We start from the raw sequence: 20388 nt of genomic DNA, 5'->3' as shown, positions 1-20388 counted from the left end.
AATGCATAACCTCTTAAAGCTACACAGACATCGGGACATAGTACTAGTATGTGCTTACTTTTTTTTTTATTTCTTAGACATTATAAATATGGACAGTAGATAACTCAGCTAAGATGTAGGGAAACAAAAAAAATGATACTGAATTGTTTATTTTTGTTGTTTTGTTTGTGGTGATTTTCTTTCTTTGTTCTGTTTTGTTTTTCCAATAACTCCACTGTTAGATTGCTATACTGAATTTAAGGTTTCTTCTTTTAGGTTGAATACAGATAAAGATTTTAAATCCTTGGTTTGTTAATTGAAAACAAAATTTAAAAATTAAAGATCTTCATGGAGGAATTAGCAGCTTTCCCACCACCATTATCTACCATTTAACAAATGAAGAAATTACAAGAAAATAAACCAAGGAGGGAGCTGTTGGTGATGGTAATGTAAGTACTGGAAGCAAACCAGGGTGTCTGCAAGGGCCAAGGTGCAGAGATGGGAAGAGCAAAGAACTAAGACTGAGAAAGAAAGAAAAAGTAGATATACCATAAATATAGAAATTGGTAAACATTTTTTTTGTTTGCTTACAAGGGAAAGGGCTAAAGTACAGAAACGTTAGGGGATTTTACATAAATGTGAGATCAGATTATTTATATTATATATAAATAATACAAGTATTAAACCTATATATGGCAGAAAATCTAGAATGGGAAAATTAGGTAAAGTACCAAAAATAAATAGAAAATAAGGAAGGGAAGAAATACGATCTACAACATACAGAAAGATGGAAAACACATGTGGATTTGTATTATTCTTAATTTTAGAAATAAAGGAATTGTAAAATTAAATTTTTAGTTTCTTAAAAGGAAATAAAACACTTGATTAAACACATACTGCTTTATATTTTCTCATCTATTTTTTAATATTAAAAACTTTCTCAGGAGCCTTGATGAATTATAAAACATCGTTCTCTTTCATTAAGTTTTATAAAATTTCCTATGATTTTCCTTTGTCTTATGAATATATTAGAGCATTTATATCTATTACTTTTCTGGCATTTTCATTATTCTCTTTATCATATGTTTCTCAACACATGTCCTTTATTCTTGGCATAATTTGTCTAGGGGATGGGGGAAGGTAGAAAAAGGATAGTAAAAATTGAATTTCATATCTTTCCTTTTATTTTACTCATTTTACACTATTTCCAATTTTTAATAATAAGCTTTACGTGTTCAACATGAATGGCAATATGAAACAGAAAAAGGTTTTGCTGATTACTTAATCTGTTTATTAAAACAAATGCATTAATGCAGATTTCTGCTGGACCACAGAAACTAGTATCAATTTTGTTAAGGGACTCAATTCATAAATAAAATCATTTTATGCATGATTTGGAAATTGCTTATAAGTCTACAATCTGGTTGTACTGTGATAACTGAGATATATTTATCAGCTTTGAACACCTTTTCCATGCAGCACTATTATATTTTCCATTTTAGTACATTTTAGTTACTCTAAAAAATCAGAGTCCACCATTTGAATGTGGGAAGATGAGAGCTACTAGCATTCTCAAATTGGTACTATTTTGTCTGTAAAGTATAAACTTTTCTCCTATCAAATATAGATGGGAATATAATTTGAAGATGTAACAGATCCCACTGTCATAACCAACTAAAGATAATCTTCATAAAACAAAAACCATAAAAACAACCAAAAGATATTCTCCAATTTTTGAAACATAATAGTGACATCATAATTTAAATGACTGAAACTATTTGAGTTCTTCAGATGAAATAGCAAAGATAGGTATGGGAAGAACCACTTAAAATTTTGCTATCAATTTTTAGTGGTCCTGTATATTGTGGGAGAAAATACATATAGAACTACCTGTATTTCATATGCATTTTCTTGTCATTTTTTTCCCAGAATTTTCCAACTGTTTTCCCTTTTAACCAAACAGTTCAATGTACTTAGGGAATATTAAAGAAAAAAGGAACTCTGAGAGTTTCTAGTTTGAAAATCGTTGAGCACAGTTGAAATTTCTCCTTTTTATTCCTGGAAATCACCCCATAACCCAGAGAATGAGAAACAATTATGCAAAAACCCTTAGTAAAAATAGGAAACAGTGAAATCCCAGACCCTCAGATCAATGGAATAGTTTCAAAAGCAGCACCAATTCAGCAGAAGAGTGTGCAGGAGAAAGCAGAGAAAAGAAACCTTGCAGAAATAATCCAGAAGCAGCAAATTTCAAAAAGAACTAACAAACATACATTCCTCTAGGTCTAGGGGCGTACTCCTTGTTTTAACTGCAGACACAATGAAGCAATTTGAGAGAGAAGCATTTGTGGAAGAAGTTTGGTTCCACAAAAAGTGGGGCTAAATGAGGAAATATAGAGATAAGACATATTTATTAGAAGCAGTCTATATCTGTGAAAGCAAAGAAGAAAAGTTTTCTCACTGCGGGGAAAGAAAAACAGAACAGAACAAAAAACAGAACTCTCAAATAGCCTCTTTCCATTGGTTCGATTTAGAGAGACACACTTTGGTTGGTCCGTGACACAAAGGAAGAGTAAACCAGCACGGCAGGGGGGGGGGGGGGATACCCAATGGCATATGAGGAACACAACTAAAATCATGATGCCATAAAAGAAGTTGAAAATTATACCATACATTTCACCATGAATTTAGAAAGCATAATGAACAGCAACCACCTCTTTGAAGCAATTGTACAGTGCAAAAATGCAAGGTGTCAGGGAGAGGTAGAAAGACAAGAAATGAATCATAAACTTCAAGTGATCAAAAGGCATATGGGAATAAAAATAAAAGCACTATAAAAATGGAGAAATTGGAAGGACAACAACGGAAGAACTACTGGAAGCACAGTGAGGTAGCAAGGATTGAAGGGATAAAACTGACAAAGTAAGTTGGAAATTAATAAAGAATCAAAAAGGATTGGAGAGAAATTATAGAATGTAAGACAGTCAAAAGAAATCCAACATATGTGTAAAGGAATCACTGGGGGAGGGTGGCACATTAATCAAAGCAAATACCTAAAGATATAATTCAAGGCATTGTTGCTAAAATAAAAGAAGATTTGAATCTATGTTTTGGGAGAAAACATATGTCCTTGGGCAAAACGATCCACAATAGTAACCTCTAGGATAACATCCTAGCAAAGTCACAGGATGTCAATATAAATGAAGAACCTTTTAGTCAGGCAGTAAAGAGATCAAGTCACTTACAAGAGAAAACTATCAGACCAGTTTCACAATTTTCCAAATTCTTTCATTAGTGCTCAATGCTAGTAGGAAGGCCAAGAGCAATACTGTCCTCAGTCAAGGTAAGAGATGGACACTTTTGAAGAGGCAGGAATTCAGAAACATTGTTTCCAAGAGACAGACCTTCCTCAGGAATCTATTAGAGGTAAACTTCAGCCAACCAATATATGATTTAAAAACCAATAACTATTGAACTTACCCAGAAACTGAGCACACCCCCTTGAAAGCACATCCTTCCCCAGTGGAACCTTCAGGTGCGTGCAGCCCAGGACAGCTTGAGTGCAGCCTCATGAGAGACCCGACACCCAGCTAAACCACTCCTGGATTCCCAAACCACAGAAACTGCAATATACTAATTACCCATTGTTTTAAGTTGCTAAATTTTGGAATAACTTGTTATGCAGCAATAGAAAATTAAAACAAGTCTTACACAAGGGTTGACTTTGAACAGGTTGGGATACTAGAACAAAGGGAAGGATTACTTTAAAGAGAAGTGCTGATGTGCTGTGAGTCTCACATGTCCTCCACCTCCCCCATGGGGGAAGAGTAGGGATTGTTACCCTTTCTTAAAGCGTAGTGAGATTGGCTTCCAGCAAACCATTTGGTGCTGATATGTGTTTCCTGGATTTATAAAACATCAAGGCTCATGCTAGATCCATATTTGGAAATGGCTAAAGACAAGAGACAGTGCTGGCTGTACTGCTGTTCTGAGGGTAGGTGGTGGTGAATGGCTTTTATGCCCAGAGTTTGTCATGGCAAAAGATGAAATTTTTTACAGACAAATGTGGGCCAGGTAGGAGAAAGGGCCAGCTGAGAGATCTCTTGGTGTGATTTTGACTAAGAGAGACCCATGAGTGGTCTTACAGTATCTAACAGTAAGCATCTTTATCTGGTTGGCCACCTAAGAAGAGAGGAAATATTCACTTTAAGGAACTACACATTAGTGAGGATGTCTCCAAAGAACCCAGAAAGAGACTCTTCCCTCCCCCCCAAAAAAGATCTACTTCTCAATAACTGATATGACCAAATTAAAATATCCCCACCCCTTTCCTGTAGGGGATGAAACCAGAGCAGGAAGACTGGGGGTTGAAGGTGAAATGCAAGTTGAGAAAACTAGAGAAGCAGCTGACCACTGCCCCTTCCATGCCAAGGATGCAGCAAAATAGAGCTGGGGAGGGAGAAGCTTTAGCATTAATAAACTTCGGAGTTTTGACTTTTACATGGGATTGGATATTCTAATTACCAATCCTGTGTTCTGCTGTTTAATGTAATGATTATATATACTCAAAATTAAATTTGCTGTTCAAACTGAATAAAAATAACTGTATTTCACACCACAGTAACAGATGAACAATTACGGATAAAACAGAAATTCTGTAACAATCCAAACCTTCAAACCTTGGGACAGCTAGCGATCAACAATAATACTAGGCTATATAATGTTGACTCGAACCTCACTAGCTGAGTAAGAAACAAGCTTCTCAGAACAAAACTGGCATATAGTGGCATAGTATTCATTCTTGTTCCACCATGGTATCATACAGGCTGTCCTAAGGAATAATTTCATAAAACATTTTTAGAACAACTGATAAGCCTTGACTGGAAGATAGCTAAAAATTAAGGCCCTTGATAAATTTGGTGGAAAGTATATTCTGAAATAAATTTGGCTTTCATTTTTCTTCTTTTTATCCTAACATCAGAGTATTATTCATTCTTTGAATAACAAAAAAACTTCTGATTTTTTAATTATAAAAAAGAAACAAGAAGATAAACAAATAATGAAGATTTGGCAATACTACCTCTGAATATGACACTCTTGATTACAGAGATGTAGTCTTCTGGCTCCTGCTCAGTTGAGATCTCCAATTTGCCTCCAGAGATATTTAATAATTTATAGAGCTGATCTGAACTCTTCACCCCACAAAGTAGAGTAACCACACTTTCTGTTGAATAAAGTATGTTTTCCAGAAACTGACACTTCTTTGCAGTTAGGTCTTTAAGCAGACTATTTGATAATATTAAAAGTTTACATTTGTAAGTGTTTAAACTCAGCAATTCCAAATGTCGAAGAGAGGAATTCTCCAAGCGATACAACAGGATTGCTTCCCTTTCCACAACATGCAAAAAAACTTCCTTCAAGTACAGAGCCCATTCCTTAGCATCTTCTTCATAGATCACCAGAATGTCTCTTGTGTTTTCTGTGGAAGAGGAAAATAATGCATTAATTTTCTTATAGTTGGAATGTTATGGTTATATTATTATGTCTTAATAATAAGAGTCTGATAAACTCTTTAGGAGATATATTAATTTGCTTCTACCAGAGACCAATAATCCAGTTAATATTACCACATTATAATAATACAGAATTTAAAATAATCTTTAATTTATAACATAGTTTGTGCCTTCTGTAAGTCTACACTATACTCATCTTATACAAATGTGAATTGACGGTGTTCAACAGGAATAAATGAAAGATCTCCCATTAGACTGGAAAGTATACTTTAAGGGAATGAAGCTCCCAGGCACAGATCTGCCACCAATGCCTAGATTATGCTATTAATTCAGTTAAGCCATTGCTTCTTCTTCTGCTAAATTAAGGTTGGAAAAAAAATTTTTGAAGCCCTTTCAAATGATTGTGATAATTTTGGGAAGAAATGAGGATGTTCATGAAGAACTTTAAAATTTTACTTCCAGGAAGAGATGGGGAAATAAGGCCATAGCACAGAATTTCCATCCCTGGATACCCAACACAACAAAGAAAGATAATGTTTTTTAAAAAAGGAAAGCAAAAAATTCAATAGCAGAAACCAAAACACAGGGTACTATCTCATGTCATCAACTAAAAATCTGAATCCAGGGAAACAAAGAGAAAAGTGTTGGAGCAGTACCCATACTAAATCTATCTCCAATCCCAGAGACAAACTTTTGTCTCCAAAAACCTCAAGGCACTTGTGGGTCTCTTTCTCCCCAGGAAACTGGTAACAGGGTGACTGCAGAAGGAGGAAAGTCTGTCAGGACCCTCTACATGGCAGTGTTCAAAGCTGAGTTTGGAAAACCAGCCAAATCCCACAGAATTCAACCGTATCTGTGATAGAGGAGAAGGGCCTTGCAGAGAACAATAGTAGGGTTTCATTGGAGACTACAACCCAGCATCTCAAGCTCGAGGAGCTTCACACAGGCAGATGTTCCTTCTCCTCCCCTTTTCTGTGAGGCCATGGAAAATCAATTAGAACATGGATTCTGTCTCTGAAACCATAGTTTGAAGGAAAAATTTTAAAAACCCAAATAAAATAGAAAAGGGAATTAAAAGGATAATTTTCCCACACTGTATTAAGCAAGTAAAAGTCTAAACAGAACTAAGAGAAAGATGAACAAGAAAAAAAGATAACTAATTGGTAATTATGGGGGAAAAAACTAAGACAAATAATATCAACAACAACAATAATAATAATAATAGAGAAAGTAACATGGCATGCAAAAATCTAGTGGGAGTCATTAGAAAGGAAGAAAAACTCTCCATAAAAGTCCTTTATAGCATTTAAAAAAAAAAAAAAAAAAATTAAATAAAACCAGAGTTCAAACACAAGGTATTTTCATTAAAAAAAATAATGTGGAGGAGGATAATGCAATGAGACAAACTGAGATCCCAACAATACCATTACTAAGGTAATAAATAAATTAGAAAAATAAGCAACTGAATTAGACACAGATAATATTTTAATTTCCAGCTTAAAAGAAAAACTTGATATTTTCATAGTAAATAAAATAGAAACAGGCTAAAGCAATTGGGGAGAATACAATATATAGAGAGAAGAGATTTAAAAAATAGAAGATTCAATATAAGGATAATCCAAAAACTTGAAGTAGAAAAAACAAAAGTCACATTGAAGTATTTTAAAATGTAATTTTAAAAATCCCTGAAATAAAGCAAAAGGAACCAGCTCTAAGCATCAATGGAGCATAGTTATGTTCCAGGAAAAGTTTTGAGAGAAAACATATCTTGATTAAATTTCTCTTGGTTTAGTGGTAATTATAAAAGTTCTTAATATATCTAGGAAGGAAAAGCAAGTCACCTACAAGGAGAAAAATATTATGTTGGTCTTAGATTTCTTCAGAGCAATTTCAAGGCCAGATTATAATGAAGAATTATGAGAAATTTCTTACAAAAATAATTTTATAGAATATTGCACAGCACTGAAAAAGAATGATTACTGCTACATGTAACAACAAGGATAGTGAAAGAAACAAGACACAAAAGAGTGTATACTGTATGACTTTATTTATAAAAAGTTCAGAAAAAGAAAAACAACTGATCCATGGTGATAAAAATCAGAATAGTGGTTATACGTGAGGGTAGGATTATTGAAAGAAAGCCAGCACAAGTGAGCCTACTAGGGTTCTGGGAATGCTCTATATCTTGATCTGGGTGGTGGCTATGTAAATCTATACACTTATAAAATTTATTGATTTGTGTATCTTAGATGGTATAAGTTATACTTCAATAAAAAATAAATTAAAAGTAAAGTATCAAAATAAAATTCTAGAATAACAGCTGTTGAAAGTCCTAGGACCAGCAGGGAGTTACAGTATTTTGGTAGGGAAATCTACTGGAAACAAATAAAGCAATTGTAAGAGTATCTCATAGATTTAAAAATTAGGGATATGTTAATTAATAATAGAGATTTGACAATTCTGGTAGGACAATTTGAAAAAAATTAAAGATAGATACATTATATTCTTTGGCAAGTAAAATTAACATGAAGTAAATATTAATTCCAGAAAAGCAAAACAAACAAGAAAAAAGCAGACTATGTGGATAAGACAAAGTATGTATAATCATAATAATATCAAAACTGATTAATCAATGATTTAACTAAAAGTTGCAATTTAAGTATAATAGAAAATAAGGGAAATGTCAGGTGGATTAAGATCCTTCTCTAACATCTTATATGGAACCAATAGGTAGTAGCTAAAATTAGCAAATTAAGGAATAGCAGTATAAATATATATTTTAAAATATGGATTAGAACAAAAAAAGAAACATTTGGAAAATTAAAAGTGGTTTTTATGGGGAGTGGAATGTGGTGTGGGAAGGGAAGAGCAGAGGGCTGCTGGTTTTCATTATAGATATTTTATCACTATTCTATAATAGAGATAACTTTGATCAAAACTTATATTAAAAAAATTCAACCAGCAAATATAATAACAAAAGTAAAGGAAATAAGAACTGTAAAAAATTTTGGGAAAAGACAGGTAGTATTTGAATACATGTGCCTATAGGACATAGACTAAGTACTGAGGGATTATCACTGAACTACAAAATGCAAATGTTAAAAAGCTTGATGAAATAAAAGTAATTATAGAACTGAAAAGTTAAGCAATAGGGAAGAAGAAAATGTAAATTACTAACCTCGTCTTTTATAGAATTTACTCTTCCATACAGCCTAAATTTGAAATATGAATTTTTAAACATTACCTCATTCTCTCAATATTTGTATCATCACTTTCCCCTAAACAATCATAAACAATTCAGAAAGTGAGGTGAAGAAATTTTTATCTGAAGTTCATACATGCTTCAATATTATTTTTATCTAAAAATAGCATTTAGAGCATGATCTTATTTTTAATTAAATGATTACCCTCAAAATAATCCCATAATTTTTAACACTAGTTGTTTGTGGCAGATAGTACTTTGAGAGATATGTGGCCCTTTTTCATGCTTTCATATTGCTTATAGTTTCATAGTAAACTTGTACTGTTTTAAAAAACAGTAAAGTAACCACATGTGTCAGTTTGGCTGGGTTATCATGTACGGTTGTTGGGTTGAACCCTGGCATAATTGTGTCTGTGGAGGTATTTCACAGATGGGATTAGCATCAGTTGACCTCAAGTAAAGGAGATTACCCACCATAAGGCGGGTAGGATAGCCCCAATTAGTTGGAGGTCTTAACAACAAGGACTGAGGGTTCCAGGGATCAGAAGGAAGTCTATTTCAAGGCTATACCCCCCACCTCTTCCTGAGTTTCCAGCTTAAGGAATTCCAACTCAAGAATTCAACATCACTCACACTGGAATTTCCAGCTTCCAGCCTACACTACAAATTCATACTTGCCAGCCCTCCTTCTCCCACCACAACTGCATGAACCAATTTCTTATTATAAATATATGCATGCATACATACATACTTATAACATGTTGATTCTGTTTCTCTGGAGAACCCTGACTGATGCACCATCCTTAAAAACAATTTGTAAGACATCATCATGAACACAAAGAACAAATCACCAAAACTTTTAATACACAGTTCTCTTTCTTCTTCTCTGGATATAGAGCATGAGTTTTCTATACCACTGATAGATCAATTAATATCATAGTGATTTTGAGAGCTTCTGTATTTTTATCGTACTATGAAGTTCACATATATCTCTTTTCTCACGATAAAAATAATATCTCCATGTACAGATGTTTTATCTTTCAAGTCTTTGATTCCTTTGCAATGCCTAGCGCAATTTCTTGAACAGATATTCAACAAATGTTTTTATATTTATATATACAGCTTGTGAAAAACATCTGGAAGAAACCATACGGCAATCATACACAAGTTATGTATGAATCATCAGTATGGTTCTGCTATTCTCTGTGTAGTGTATCACCCAGCCTGGATGCTAAATAAACACTGTTAATCAAACACAAACACAGTGCCATAATTCAATATTTTTATGTTTAAGGCACAGAATACGGAGGGCTTTTTTTATATTACGGTTAGCCAAAGTGAAGTAAGCTATCAAACAGTTAAAAAACAATTGGAGTAAATTAAATTAATAATAATTAAAATAATCAAGTGCTTAAAATAAATTCGGTCTCCAAGAGTTTTGCATATGTTACCTCATTTACTTCTCAAAATTATCCTGTTAAATATGTATTAATGTTATTTCCATTTTACAGATGGAAACACTGAAGTGGTATTAGAGTCAGAATTCCAAAGCAGGCAGTCTGTCTCAGGAGCCTGCACTTTTAAATCCTAACAGCGGAGGACACAATTACATTATTTAAGAGATGAATATAGATTTCTCTGTAGTGCCATGGGCTAGATTTGTCAATACTAAGCAGCCTATGAGGTCATCTTAAGTATGGAAGTATGTGAAGGCTTACTGAGAGACTGGTTTCCTCGCAAGGAAAAAGAACGCATTCCAAAACTATGGTTGTCTAGGAAGAACTTAAAGAACTTCTTGACTGTAAAATTAAAGCCAATAAAACTATAGAATAAGCTATGAGGACATATTACAGTACAGAATGAATACTCCTATGTTATATTGGTTGGGTATCATACTGGACTGACAATTGTATGGTATACTTCTAGAAATAATCACAGACTGACTTTCAAAACTTTCCAAGAAAACTATACAATCAGTCTTTCTCAATACTCTGTGGCCATTTTGTCTTAAGTTGAAAATTGAGCCTTCTTTTTTTTTAAATGCAATTTTATTGAGATATATTCACACACCATACAACCCACCCAAAGTATACAATCAGTGGCTCACAGTATCCTCACATAGTTGTACATTCATCACCACAATCATTTTAGAACATGTTCATTACCTTCTTTTAAAATTTGTAGTAGAATACCAGTAAGTAAATATACTTCTGTAAGACAATTTCCTAACCTGAGGATTAGCATTAACTGTCATTCCATTCTTCTCTATGGGTGAAATCATTTCAGTATTTTATTTTACTGGTTTAATATTTTCAATTATCATCTACTGAGACTTGCAATGTGCCACGCATGTTCCTAAGAACTTTACCAGCATTACCTCATTTAGTCTTCATGAAATCCTCATAAAACTATATTCTTATTGTACTGATGATTATGCTGAGCCTCAGAGAAGTTAAGTAACTTACCAGGGCCACAAAGATAGTAATTGATCTTTATGCTGTCATACATTCTGTCCCTATGAAACCATGTTGAGTTGAAACAAAACAATTAATAAAAGCTTTTTTAATAGCCATGGTTGTCTTTTTCCTTGTCCTAGAAAATAGAAGCTCATACTTGAGAAATATCTAGGCTTTTGACCCAACAATAGTTATTTATGAAGTCCAATAGGAGATTAGTGGCCTTGCAGTGCACTTCATGTTTTATACAGTTGAATTAAATCAATCCTAAATCAAGAATGCCCACATTATTCCCCACATTTAAAGAGGGTTATTGTCATTAAGATAGACAACTTTTATAGGCTGGGAAATGAAGCAATAAATGATGAACCTGAAATATAGAAATACAAAATTTTCATTCCTGGAAAACTTCATCACAATAAAGGGAAATTACTACTGAAGATGCAATTAGAGTCTGTGAGTAAATTATTTAAAATGTAAATCTCCAGTCTAGAAACATAAAGTAAATGACAGCATTATCCAATGGTTTTGCAGGAACAAAATAGAGCCATGTTAATTTTTATAAATTTATTGTAAAGTATTTCAGATTCAATAAAAATGCATTAATTATTGATTTATCTCACAAAATAGTATAATAAATGCTTAAATTGAAGAAAATTTGTATAAACAATTTATACCTATAATTGCTTTCACACAGAAAACAGATTATACTACATATTAGCAAAACAATGAGACTAATCATAGATCAAAATCCTTCCTTTTACATATGCACAGCATGAGATGGCAAATTTTCTTATTTTTGAATAAGATCCAGGCTCTTATCCATGTTTTGACTGTGCATAATAGAGAAAGATTGCATGATGCATCTTTTCAATATTATATTTCTCTAACAGATAACCAAAGTGCAGAATAAAAGCAGAAAATTACAAAGAAATGAGTTATAGCCATTATGGATTCAGTAATGATAACATGAACATCAATTTTGATAGAATCATATACACACACAAACATATCATTACTGAAATTATATAGTAAGTGTAACTGAATTGGCTTTATACTCTAACTTTATAGTGTTATTTCTAATACGACAGGGAACAAAACTGGCTATTTTCCAAAGGTATTAGGGTAGCGAAGTCACACTATAAGTCACAATTCTCCTCTAGGAAAGTTGGTTAATTTCATTTATTCATAGTGTCAAAAAGCATTGATTGTTTCCTGTACCTTTCATATATATATGTATGTGTGTGTGTGTATATATATATATATATAATCTGTGTAGCAGATGCTGCTGATGCACATCTTGCATCTCCCTGGCCCACCAGCTACAGCTGGGTGGTCACTTACTAAGCACACTGACTACTTCACCCTGCATTGCTGCCTGAGGACTTTCTCAGGTGCTGTGGAAGCAGGCTCAGCCTGTGCACCAGGCAGCTCCAAAGTAGGGATTTAGTGCAGAGAGTTGCATTCAGCCAGTGATGAATGGAAGCAAATGTCTAAATAACTCGACTTCCCCATCCTTCAGGGGGCAACTCTGAAGTCTGTTCTACATGGTAATCAGAAGGTCCCCAGTAGGCTTGAATTGTACTGGCCCAAGGCTTTATTCAGCTTACTAATACACACTCTATTGGCTTTTCCACCTTTTTTGTCTCACATTCCCCCTTCTATCAATAGTGCTTCCAGGGCTCATCTGCTCAATAAATTATCTGCACTCAAGGTCATTTCCCAGAATCTTCTTTAGGGGAAATCTCTATAAATATCTTATTTAACTTAGTTCTATTTTTCAAATACAAGAGGGTACCAACATATTTTAGGATTATGTTTTTCAGCTGTGGTGAAGAAGGCCCAACAAAAAATCATTTTTATACAAAGCAAGTGTCAGAATCAATTAAATATGGTAGTATTACCAACTCACACAGTCTCTTTTAAAAAAAATCATTAATTTATTTTAACTGTGATAAAATATATGTAACATAAAGACCATTTTAATCATTATAAATGGACAATCCTTTCATATTAAGCACATTGACAATACTGTGTAACTTTCACTATTATTTCCAGACTATTTTCATCATCCTAAACCAAAACTCATACCCATTTAGCAATAACTCCCCATTGCCCCCTCCCTACAACCAGGTAACCACTTTTCTGCTGTCTATGAATTTTCTTATTCTTGGTATTTCAAATATTAGACTTCATACAATATTTATCTTTTTGTGTGTGACTCATTTCACTCAACATGATGTCTTAAAGATTCACCATGCTGTAGCATGCATCATAACTTCATCCTTTTTACAGACAAATAATATTCCATTTTATGGATACTCCACATTTTGTTTATCCATTCATCTGTTGGTGGACATAAAGATTGCTTCCACCTTTGGCTGTTGTGAATAATAATGTAATGAATACTGGTGTACAAACATATGCCTGAGTCTCTGCTTTCAATACTTTGGAGTATATACCTAGTAGTGAGATTGCGGGGTTATATGGTAATTTTATGTTTAACTTTTTGAGGAATTGCCAAAATATTTTCCACAGTGGTTGCATCATTTTATATTTCTAAGAACAAAAGAGTGAGTTTTCTTATTTCTCCCATCCTACCAACACTTCTTATTATTTTTTTTACTTAAAAATTTTTAATTCAATTTTATTGAGATATATTCATATACCATACAATCATCAATGGTGTACAATCAAATGTTCACAGTACCCTTATATAGTTGTGCATTCATAACCATAATCAATTTTTGAACATTTTCATTGCCACACACTAAAAAGAATAAGACTAAAAGTTAAAGTAAAAAGAAGACCCCAAACATCCCATACACCCCATCCCTCCCTATTATTCATTTACTTTTTGTTCTCATTTTTCTACTCATCTGTCCATACACTGGATAAAGGAAGTGGCAACCACAAAGTTTTCACAATCACACAGTCACACAATGTAAGTTATATAGTTATACAATTGTCTTAAAGAATAAAGGCTACTGGGATGAGGTTCAACAGTTTCAGTTATTTCCTTCTAGCTATTCCAATACACTAAAAACTAAAAAGGGATATCTATGCAATGCATAAGAATAACTTCCAGAATGAACTCTTGACTCTATTTGAGATCTGTCAGGCACTGAAACTTTATGCTGTTTCATTTCTCTTCCCCATTTTAGTCAAGAACGCTTTCTCAATCCGATGATGCGAGGACCAAGTCATCCCCAGGAGTTATGTCCCATGTTGCTAGGGAGATTTACACCCCTGGGAGTCATGTCTCATGTAGAGGGGAGGGCAGTGAGTTTACTTGCAGTGTTGGCTTAGAGAGAGAGGCCACATCTGAGCAACAAAGGAAGTTCTCTTGGCGTGACTCTTGGGCACAATTTTAAGTAGGCTTAGTCTCTCCTTTGCAGTAACAAAATTCATAAGGGCAAGCCCCAAGATCAAGGGCTAGGCCTTCTAAATTGGTAGTCCCCAATGCTTGTGAGAATATCATTAATTCCCCAGGTGGGGAAATCTAATATTCCCACATTTCCCCCCAGTCCCTCAAGGGGACTTTGCAAGTACATTTTTATTCTCTACCCAAATTACTCTGGGATGTATTGGGGTTTCACACTAACCTATACAAACCAATGAGATTTCACTCCTTATTCAACGTTCCATGTAATTATGTTGTTTGAATAAACTGATCATACAAGTTATATTATATACTGTGCTACAATAAACATAGATTTTGCACCTAATAAACATCTCTTTCTTTGGTCTCACACAGAAGTTGAAGTTTTAAAAATACCATCAATATCCTTCTTTACACTTTAGTCTGATTTACCTTAACCCTAACCAAGTCAGCTTCGTTCATATCTCTAATTGAAGTCTGATCTCTTTTTTTGGACTCTTTAACATTTGCTGTATAGGGTAATACTGACATTCATAGCTGCCGCACTCTGGCTCTGTGTCTTAGGTGTCACACAGATACCCAAAGTTCCAGGGAATGACCAGGTTATACACAAAGAACTAAGCATCTCAGAATTTATAAATAATCATTACAACTCAGGAACAAATGTACTACTGTAAGAGCTTATAATCTAGGAATCTTTACAATAAGCCTTCCCCTGATAACCTATGCTCTCAGCTCTCAATTCTCAGAGTTTTCACATTATAGTTAGTCCATATTAGTGAGGCATTATATTGTTTTTGTTTTCATTTCTGGTTTATTTCACTCAGCATACTGTCCTCAGTGTCCATTCACCACACAACTTCACTCCATTATGTAGCAGCTCAATATACCATTGTATGTATACACCGCAGTTTGCCATTCTGTTCATCAGTTGATGTACCCTTAGGCCACCTCCATCCACTGCAAATTGTGAATACTAACACCATTATCCCCACTGTGCAAATGTCCACTCATATCCCTCTTTTCAATTCTTCCAAGTATATAATCAAAAACTGAGTTGCAGGACCATAAGGCAACCCAAAGCTTAGCTTCCTGCAGAAACATCACTCTGCCCTCCAGATGAGCTGCATCATTCTACTTCCCCACCAACAGTGATTAGGTACATCCCTTTCTCCATATTTTCTCCAGCACTTGTATCTCTGTCTATTTTTTAGAAGCTTTTATTCACACACCATACATTCCATCCTAACTAAACAATCAATGGTTTCCTGTACAATCACATAATTATGCATTCACCACCGCTATCTATATAAGGACATTTCCATTTCTTCCACAAAGAGGAAGAGGTGAAAAAAGTAAATGGAAAAAATAGAAAAAGATGACATCTAAAAAGCAACAAAAGAAAAAATAAAATTAAAATAAAATACAATTAAAAAGTCAGACACCACCACCAATGCCAAGAATCCCATACCCATCCCTTATATCCCCCTGTTATAGACATTTAATTTTGGTATATTGCGTTTGCTATAATTAATGGAAGCATATTACAATGTTAGTGTTAACTATAGACTCTAGTTTGCATTGACTGTACTTTTTTCCCCAATACCACCTCATTTTTAACACCTTGCAAAGTTGACATTCATTTGTCCTCCCTCACGTAAAAACATTCTTTTATTTGTACTTTTAATCACAACATTGACCACTCTAGGTTTCATTAAGTTATACAGTCCTAGTCTTTATCTTATATCTTTCCTTCTGGTGTCCCATATGCTCCTAACCTTCCTCTTTCAACCATACTCACAGTCATCTTTGTTCAGTGTACTTACACTGCTGTGCTACCATCACCCAAAATTGTGTTCCAAACCTCTCTCTCCTGTCTTTTCTGTCTGTCTGTGGTTCTCCCTACAGAACACGTATCTTGTTCACAAACTGTCTCAGTATCTGTTTGTCTGAGAATATTTTAAAATTTCCCTCATTTTTGAAGGACAGTTTTGTCAGATATAGAATTATTGGTTGGCAGTTTTTCTCTTTCAATATCTTAAATATATCATACCACTGCCTTCTCACCCCATGGTTTCTACTGAGAAATCTGCACAGAGTCTTATTGAACTTTCCTTATATGTGATAGATCACTTTTCTCTTGCTGCTTTCAGAATTCTCTCTTTGTCTTTGACATTTGGTAATCTGATTAAGTGCCTTGGCATAGGTCTATTCGGATCTTTTCTGTTTGAAGCATGCTGCAGTTTTTGGATCTGTAATTTTATGTCTTTCATAATAGATGGGAAAGTTTCAGTGATTATTTCCTCCATTATTGTTTCCGCCCCTTTTCCCTTCTCTTCGTCTGGGATACCCATGACATGTATACTCATGTGCTTCATGTTGTCATTCAGTTCCCTGAGATGCTGCTCATATTTTTTCCATTCTTTTCCCTATCTGTTCTTTTGTGTGTAGAATTTCAGATTTCCTGTCCTTCAGTTCATGAATCCTTTCTTCTCCCTCTTCAAATCTGCTGCTGTATGTCTCCATTGTGTTTTTTATCTTTTGTATTGTGCCTTTCATTCCCATAAGTTCTGCCAATTGTTTTTATCAAAGTTTCAAGTTCTTCCTTATGTTTGTCCAATGTTTTCTTTATATCCTTCAACTCCTTTGCCATATCTTCCCTCAATTCATTGGTTTGATTTTTGAATTGATTTAGCACATTTCTTTGAAGATATTTATTTAATTAGTTGTTTCAATTCCTATATCTCATTTGAAGTGTAAGTTTCTTCCTTTGACTGTGACATATTTTTGTTTTTTCTAGTGTGAATTATAATTTTTTGTTGTCTACGCATCTGGTTTCCTTGATTACCCCAGTCAGATTTTCCCAGACCAGATGGGCCCAGGTCTCAGAAAGAGGGTGTAATCAGTATCATGTTTCCCTGAGGATGAGACTAAGAAAGTTGTCAGACTTTCCTGTGAGGTCTTTAGGTGCTGTGCTTTTCCCATCCTGTCTATCAGGTGGTGTTTGTCAGTTCACAGCTTCTCACTGGTGTAAGGAGGTGCAGTCCCTTTAATTCTCAGTGGACCCTGTCCTGGCCAGGAGCTGAGGGAGTCAGAAGCCAAGTTTAACTTGTTTCTGCCCCCAGGCCCTGGAGTCTCAAATCTCTGAGGGAAGGCCACCATTTGAGCTGGGTCCCACCACCCCCTTTTCTTAGGTAAGATAAGCCCTTCAGGGATTTATCTCCAACAGTTGAATTCCTCCTTTGTCTGTCTGACTTTCTTAATTCCACCCTTGCCTGGGTCAGCACTGACAAGTAAAAATGCCTGAGGCTTTCTCTAATGAGCTACTTAAAATGGGAGAAAAAAAAAGGAAAAAAGAGAGAAAGCCTCTTTTCAGAGCCAGTCCCCAGTCCCCCAGTTTTGCTAGTTGACAATTGTTGGTACCCAGTTCTCTGTGCCCCATTTCTTGGAACACATTTATTTTCCAGTATTCTGAGCTCAGCTGTCTCCAAAATTCTCTGTTTTTATTTGTTTTTTGTTTGTTTGTTTTTGTTTTTTTTTTCCCCATCAGCCCTGTCTCCTCTCTGCTGGCAGTGACCACAGGGTTCCTTTCCTACTTGCTCCAAGTTTATCTGTGCTTTTAGCTTGTATTCAGTAGTCCAAATTTGTTAATTAAAACCACAATTGGAGCTTGGTTGAGTTACTTTCCCTTGCTCCAGGTAGCCTGCTTCTTTTTTCCACAGGGAAGTGTTACAACTCAGCCTGCTGTGCCAGTGGGGGAGGGGTGCCAGCTCCACAGTTTGGGGAGCTCTACTTACAGTTCTTATGCTGTGATCTTAGCTGTTCTACCCATTCCAGGCTGTTGTACCATGTGTGTCCAGTCACAGATGTCCCCAACAGTTGTGCCAAACTATTTACTAGTTTTTCCTGGCTATTTACTAGTTGATCTAGAGGGCTAACTAAATTCCACAGCTCTCTATTCCACTATCTTGCCCTGCTCCCCCAACACTTACTATTTTCAGAGATTTTTTTTCTTTTAGTAATAGCCATCCTAGTGGGTATGAAGTGGTATTTTGCACTTTTACATTTCCTTAATGACTAATGATGTTGAGCATCTTTTCATATACCTATTGACAATTTGAATATCTCTTTGGAGAAATGTCTACTCAAATCCTTGATCCATTTTTTAATTGGGCTGTTTCTTTTTGCTGTTGAAGTGTAGGAGTTCTTTATATATTCTGGATATTAAACCCTTATTAGATATATGGTTTCCAAATATTTTCTCCAACTCTGTAGGTTGTCTTTCACTTTCTTAATAATATCCTTTGGTGTGAGTCTATTTTATATATATTTTCTTTTTTTTCTTGTGATTTTGGTGAGAAATATAACAGTCCATTGCTATTACTCCATTACTACCTTTTCTTGGATTTGGTTGCTTTTTTGTAGTGTACCATTTTGATTTTTTTCCTTCCTTCTCTCTATAATTTTCCTTCTCTCTATAATCTTTAGTTATTTTCTTCATGGTTACCCTTGTAATTACATTCTCACACAGTCTTCTAATGGATGTATTCACTCTTAATATCTCCCATTTGATATCCAGAATTATCTTTTTAGGATGTCAGAATTTGATGCAAATCTATCATGTCAATTAGTCACTAATAATTTCAGTGCAAGTCTATACCAAAAGCTGAATCTTCTTTAGCTGACCTAGTAGATATTAGTGTAGGTCAAAAATTTTAAATATGCATTTCCTCAAAAAATCATGACAGATGTTTTCATCAATGGTAAATATAAGCTCTAGAATTCAGATTGCAAAATGAGAATATTGTTAAAGATCCTGGGAAGCATTCCTACAATTTTATTTTGATTACGTGGATTCTATGTGCTCCTCCAATTTTCATATTACCAGTTTTATTTCTCTATTAAAATATAGAGAATATCCTAGAAACAATGATTAGAGTAAGCATGTAATCAGCACCCCAATTCATACCCACGGGCATTTCATTAAGCTTCTGCAGCAAATGAGAGCGTATGTTCCTGATTGGTCTTGGTCTGTGATCCAAGGTCTTCTGTGGCTGAGTGGGTGAATCCAATTCTAGAATTTCACATTACAAACTCTACCTTATCACAAATACAAGCTATGCTAGTCCATATCAATTTTATGAGTAATAAAGGCAATATATGATTTCCCTTCTGCCTTATTTTTTTGCTTATTTCTCAATTGCTGAGCAACTCAAGCATGGAAGAGGAATATTTACTAACCCCTTCAATCCCCATCCCCAATAAAACTCCCTGAGTTTTCTTTTACTGAAAAGTAGCCTAATACTTGATTGTAAATATATCACAATTCTAAATAACATATACTGAAATTCCATCCAGTAGTAATAATATACAAAGTGCATTCAAAGGAATACATGGTGTGCTTTTATACTACTCATAGTGTTATAGTCTTATGAAAAGTATTCTAAGTCAACCCAAAAACAAAATTTTAAATTGAGAAAACATAAGCTAGAAAGTTTGAAAGACATGCCCAAGTTCACACCAATGGTAAACCACAGAGCTGGGCTTAAATTCACACCATCTAATGCCAACTCTGGTTTGGGTATCAAACCATACCACAGGCAATATTATTGAGAAAATGAAATAAAACTGCAGTCCTTTCCTCAGAGTTCTCAATGGAGAAGAGCACATGATCAGTTGATCAGATTAAAAAGAGAATAACTTCAATTCCACTGGCAAATCTAATGTTGCTGTCCTAGTTCTAAGCAAAAGTGAATTGTGTTGGTATTCCCTTTTATATTTGTTTTACCTCATTCTCCATTTCTTCTACTTCTTTCCAAAGCATAACATGGTGGTGGTGGTAGCAAAAAGTCAGAG

General features: G+C 34.6%; 1 protein-coding gene across 3 annotated transcripts in view; it reads right to left on the bottom strand.

Moving 5' to 3' along the window:
• The window catches only part of BANK1 (B cell scaffold protein with ankyrin repeats 1), a 340362-nt gene that overhangs the window by 299696 nt on the left and 20278 nt on the right, over positions 1-20388 (bottom strand). For all 3 annotated transcript variants that reach the window (XR_005215918.1, XR_005215919.1, XM_037830343.1), the window contains exon 2: positions 5060-5458. Coding sequence is in view for 1 of the 3 variants with exons in the window: in XM_037830343.1 (XP_037686271.1) it covers positions 5060-5458 (399 nt within the window). In the remaining 2 variants the exon portion in view is untranslated. The remainder of the gene's footprint in view (positions 1-5059; positions 5459-20388) is intronic.

Source organism: Choloepus didactylus, chromosome 3 (genome assembly GCF_015220235.1).
Source record: "Choloepus didactylus isolate mChoDid1 chromosome 3, mChoDid1.pri, whole genome shotgun sequence".
NCBI lineage: Eukaryota > Metazoa > Chordata > Mammalia > Pilosa > Megalonychidae > Choloepus > Choloepus didactylus.
This window is presented reverse-complemented; position numbering and strand designations above follow the sequence as displayed.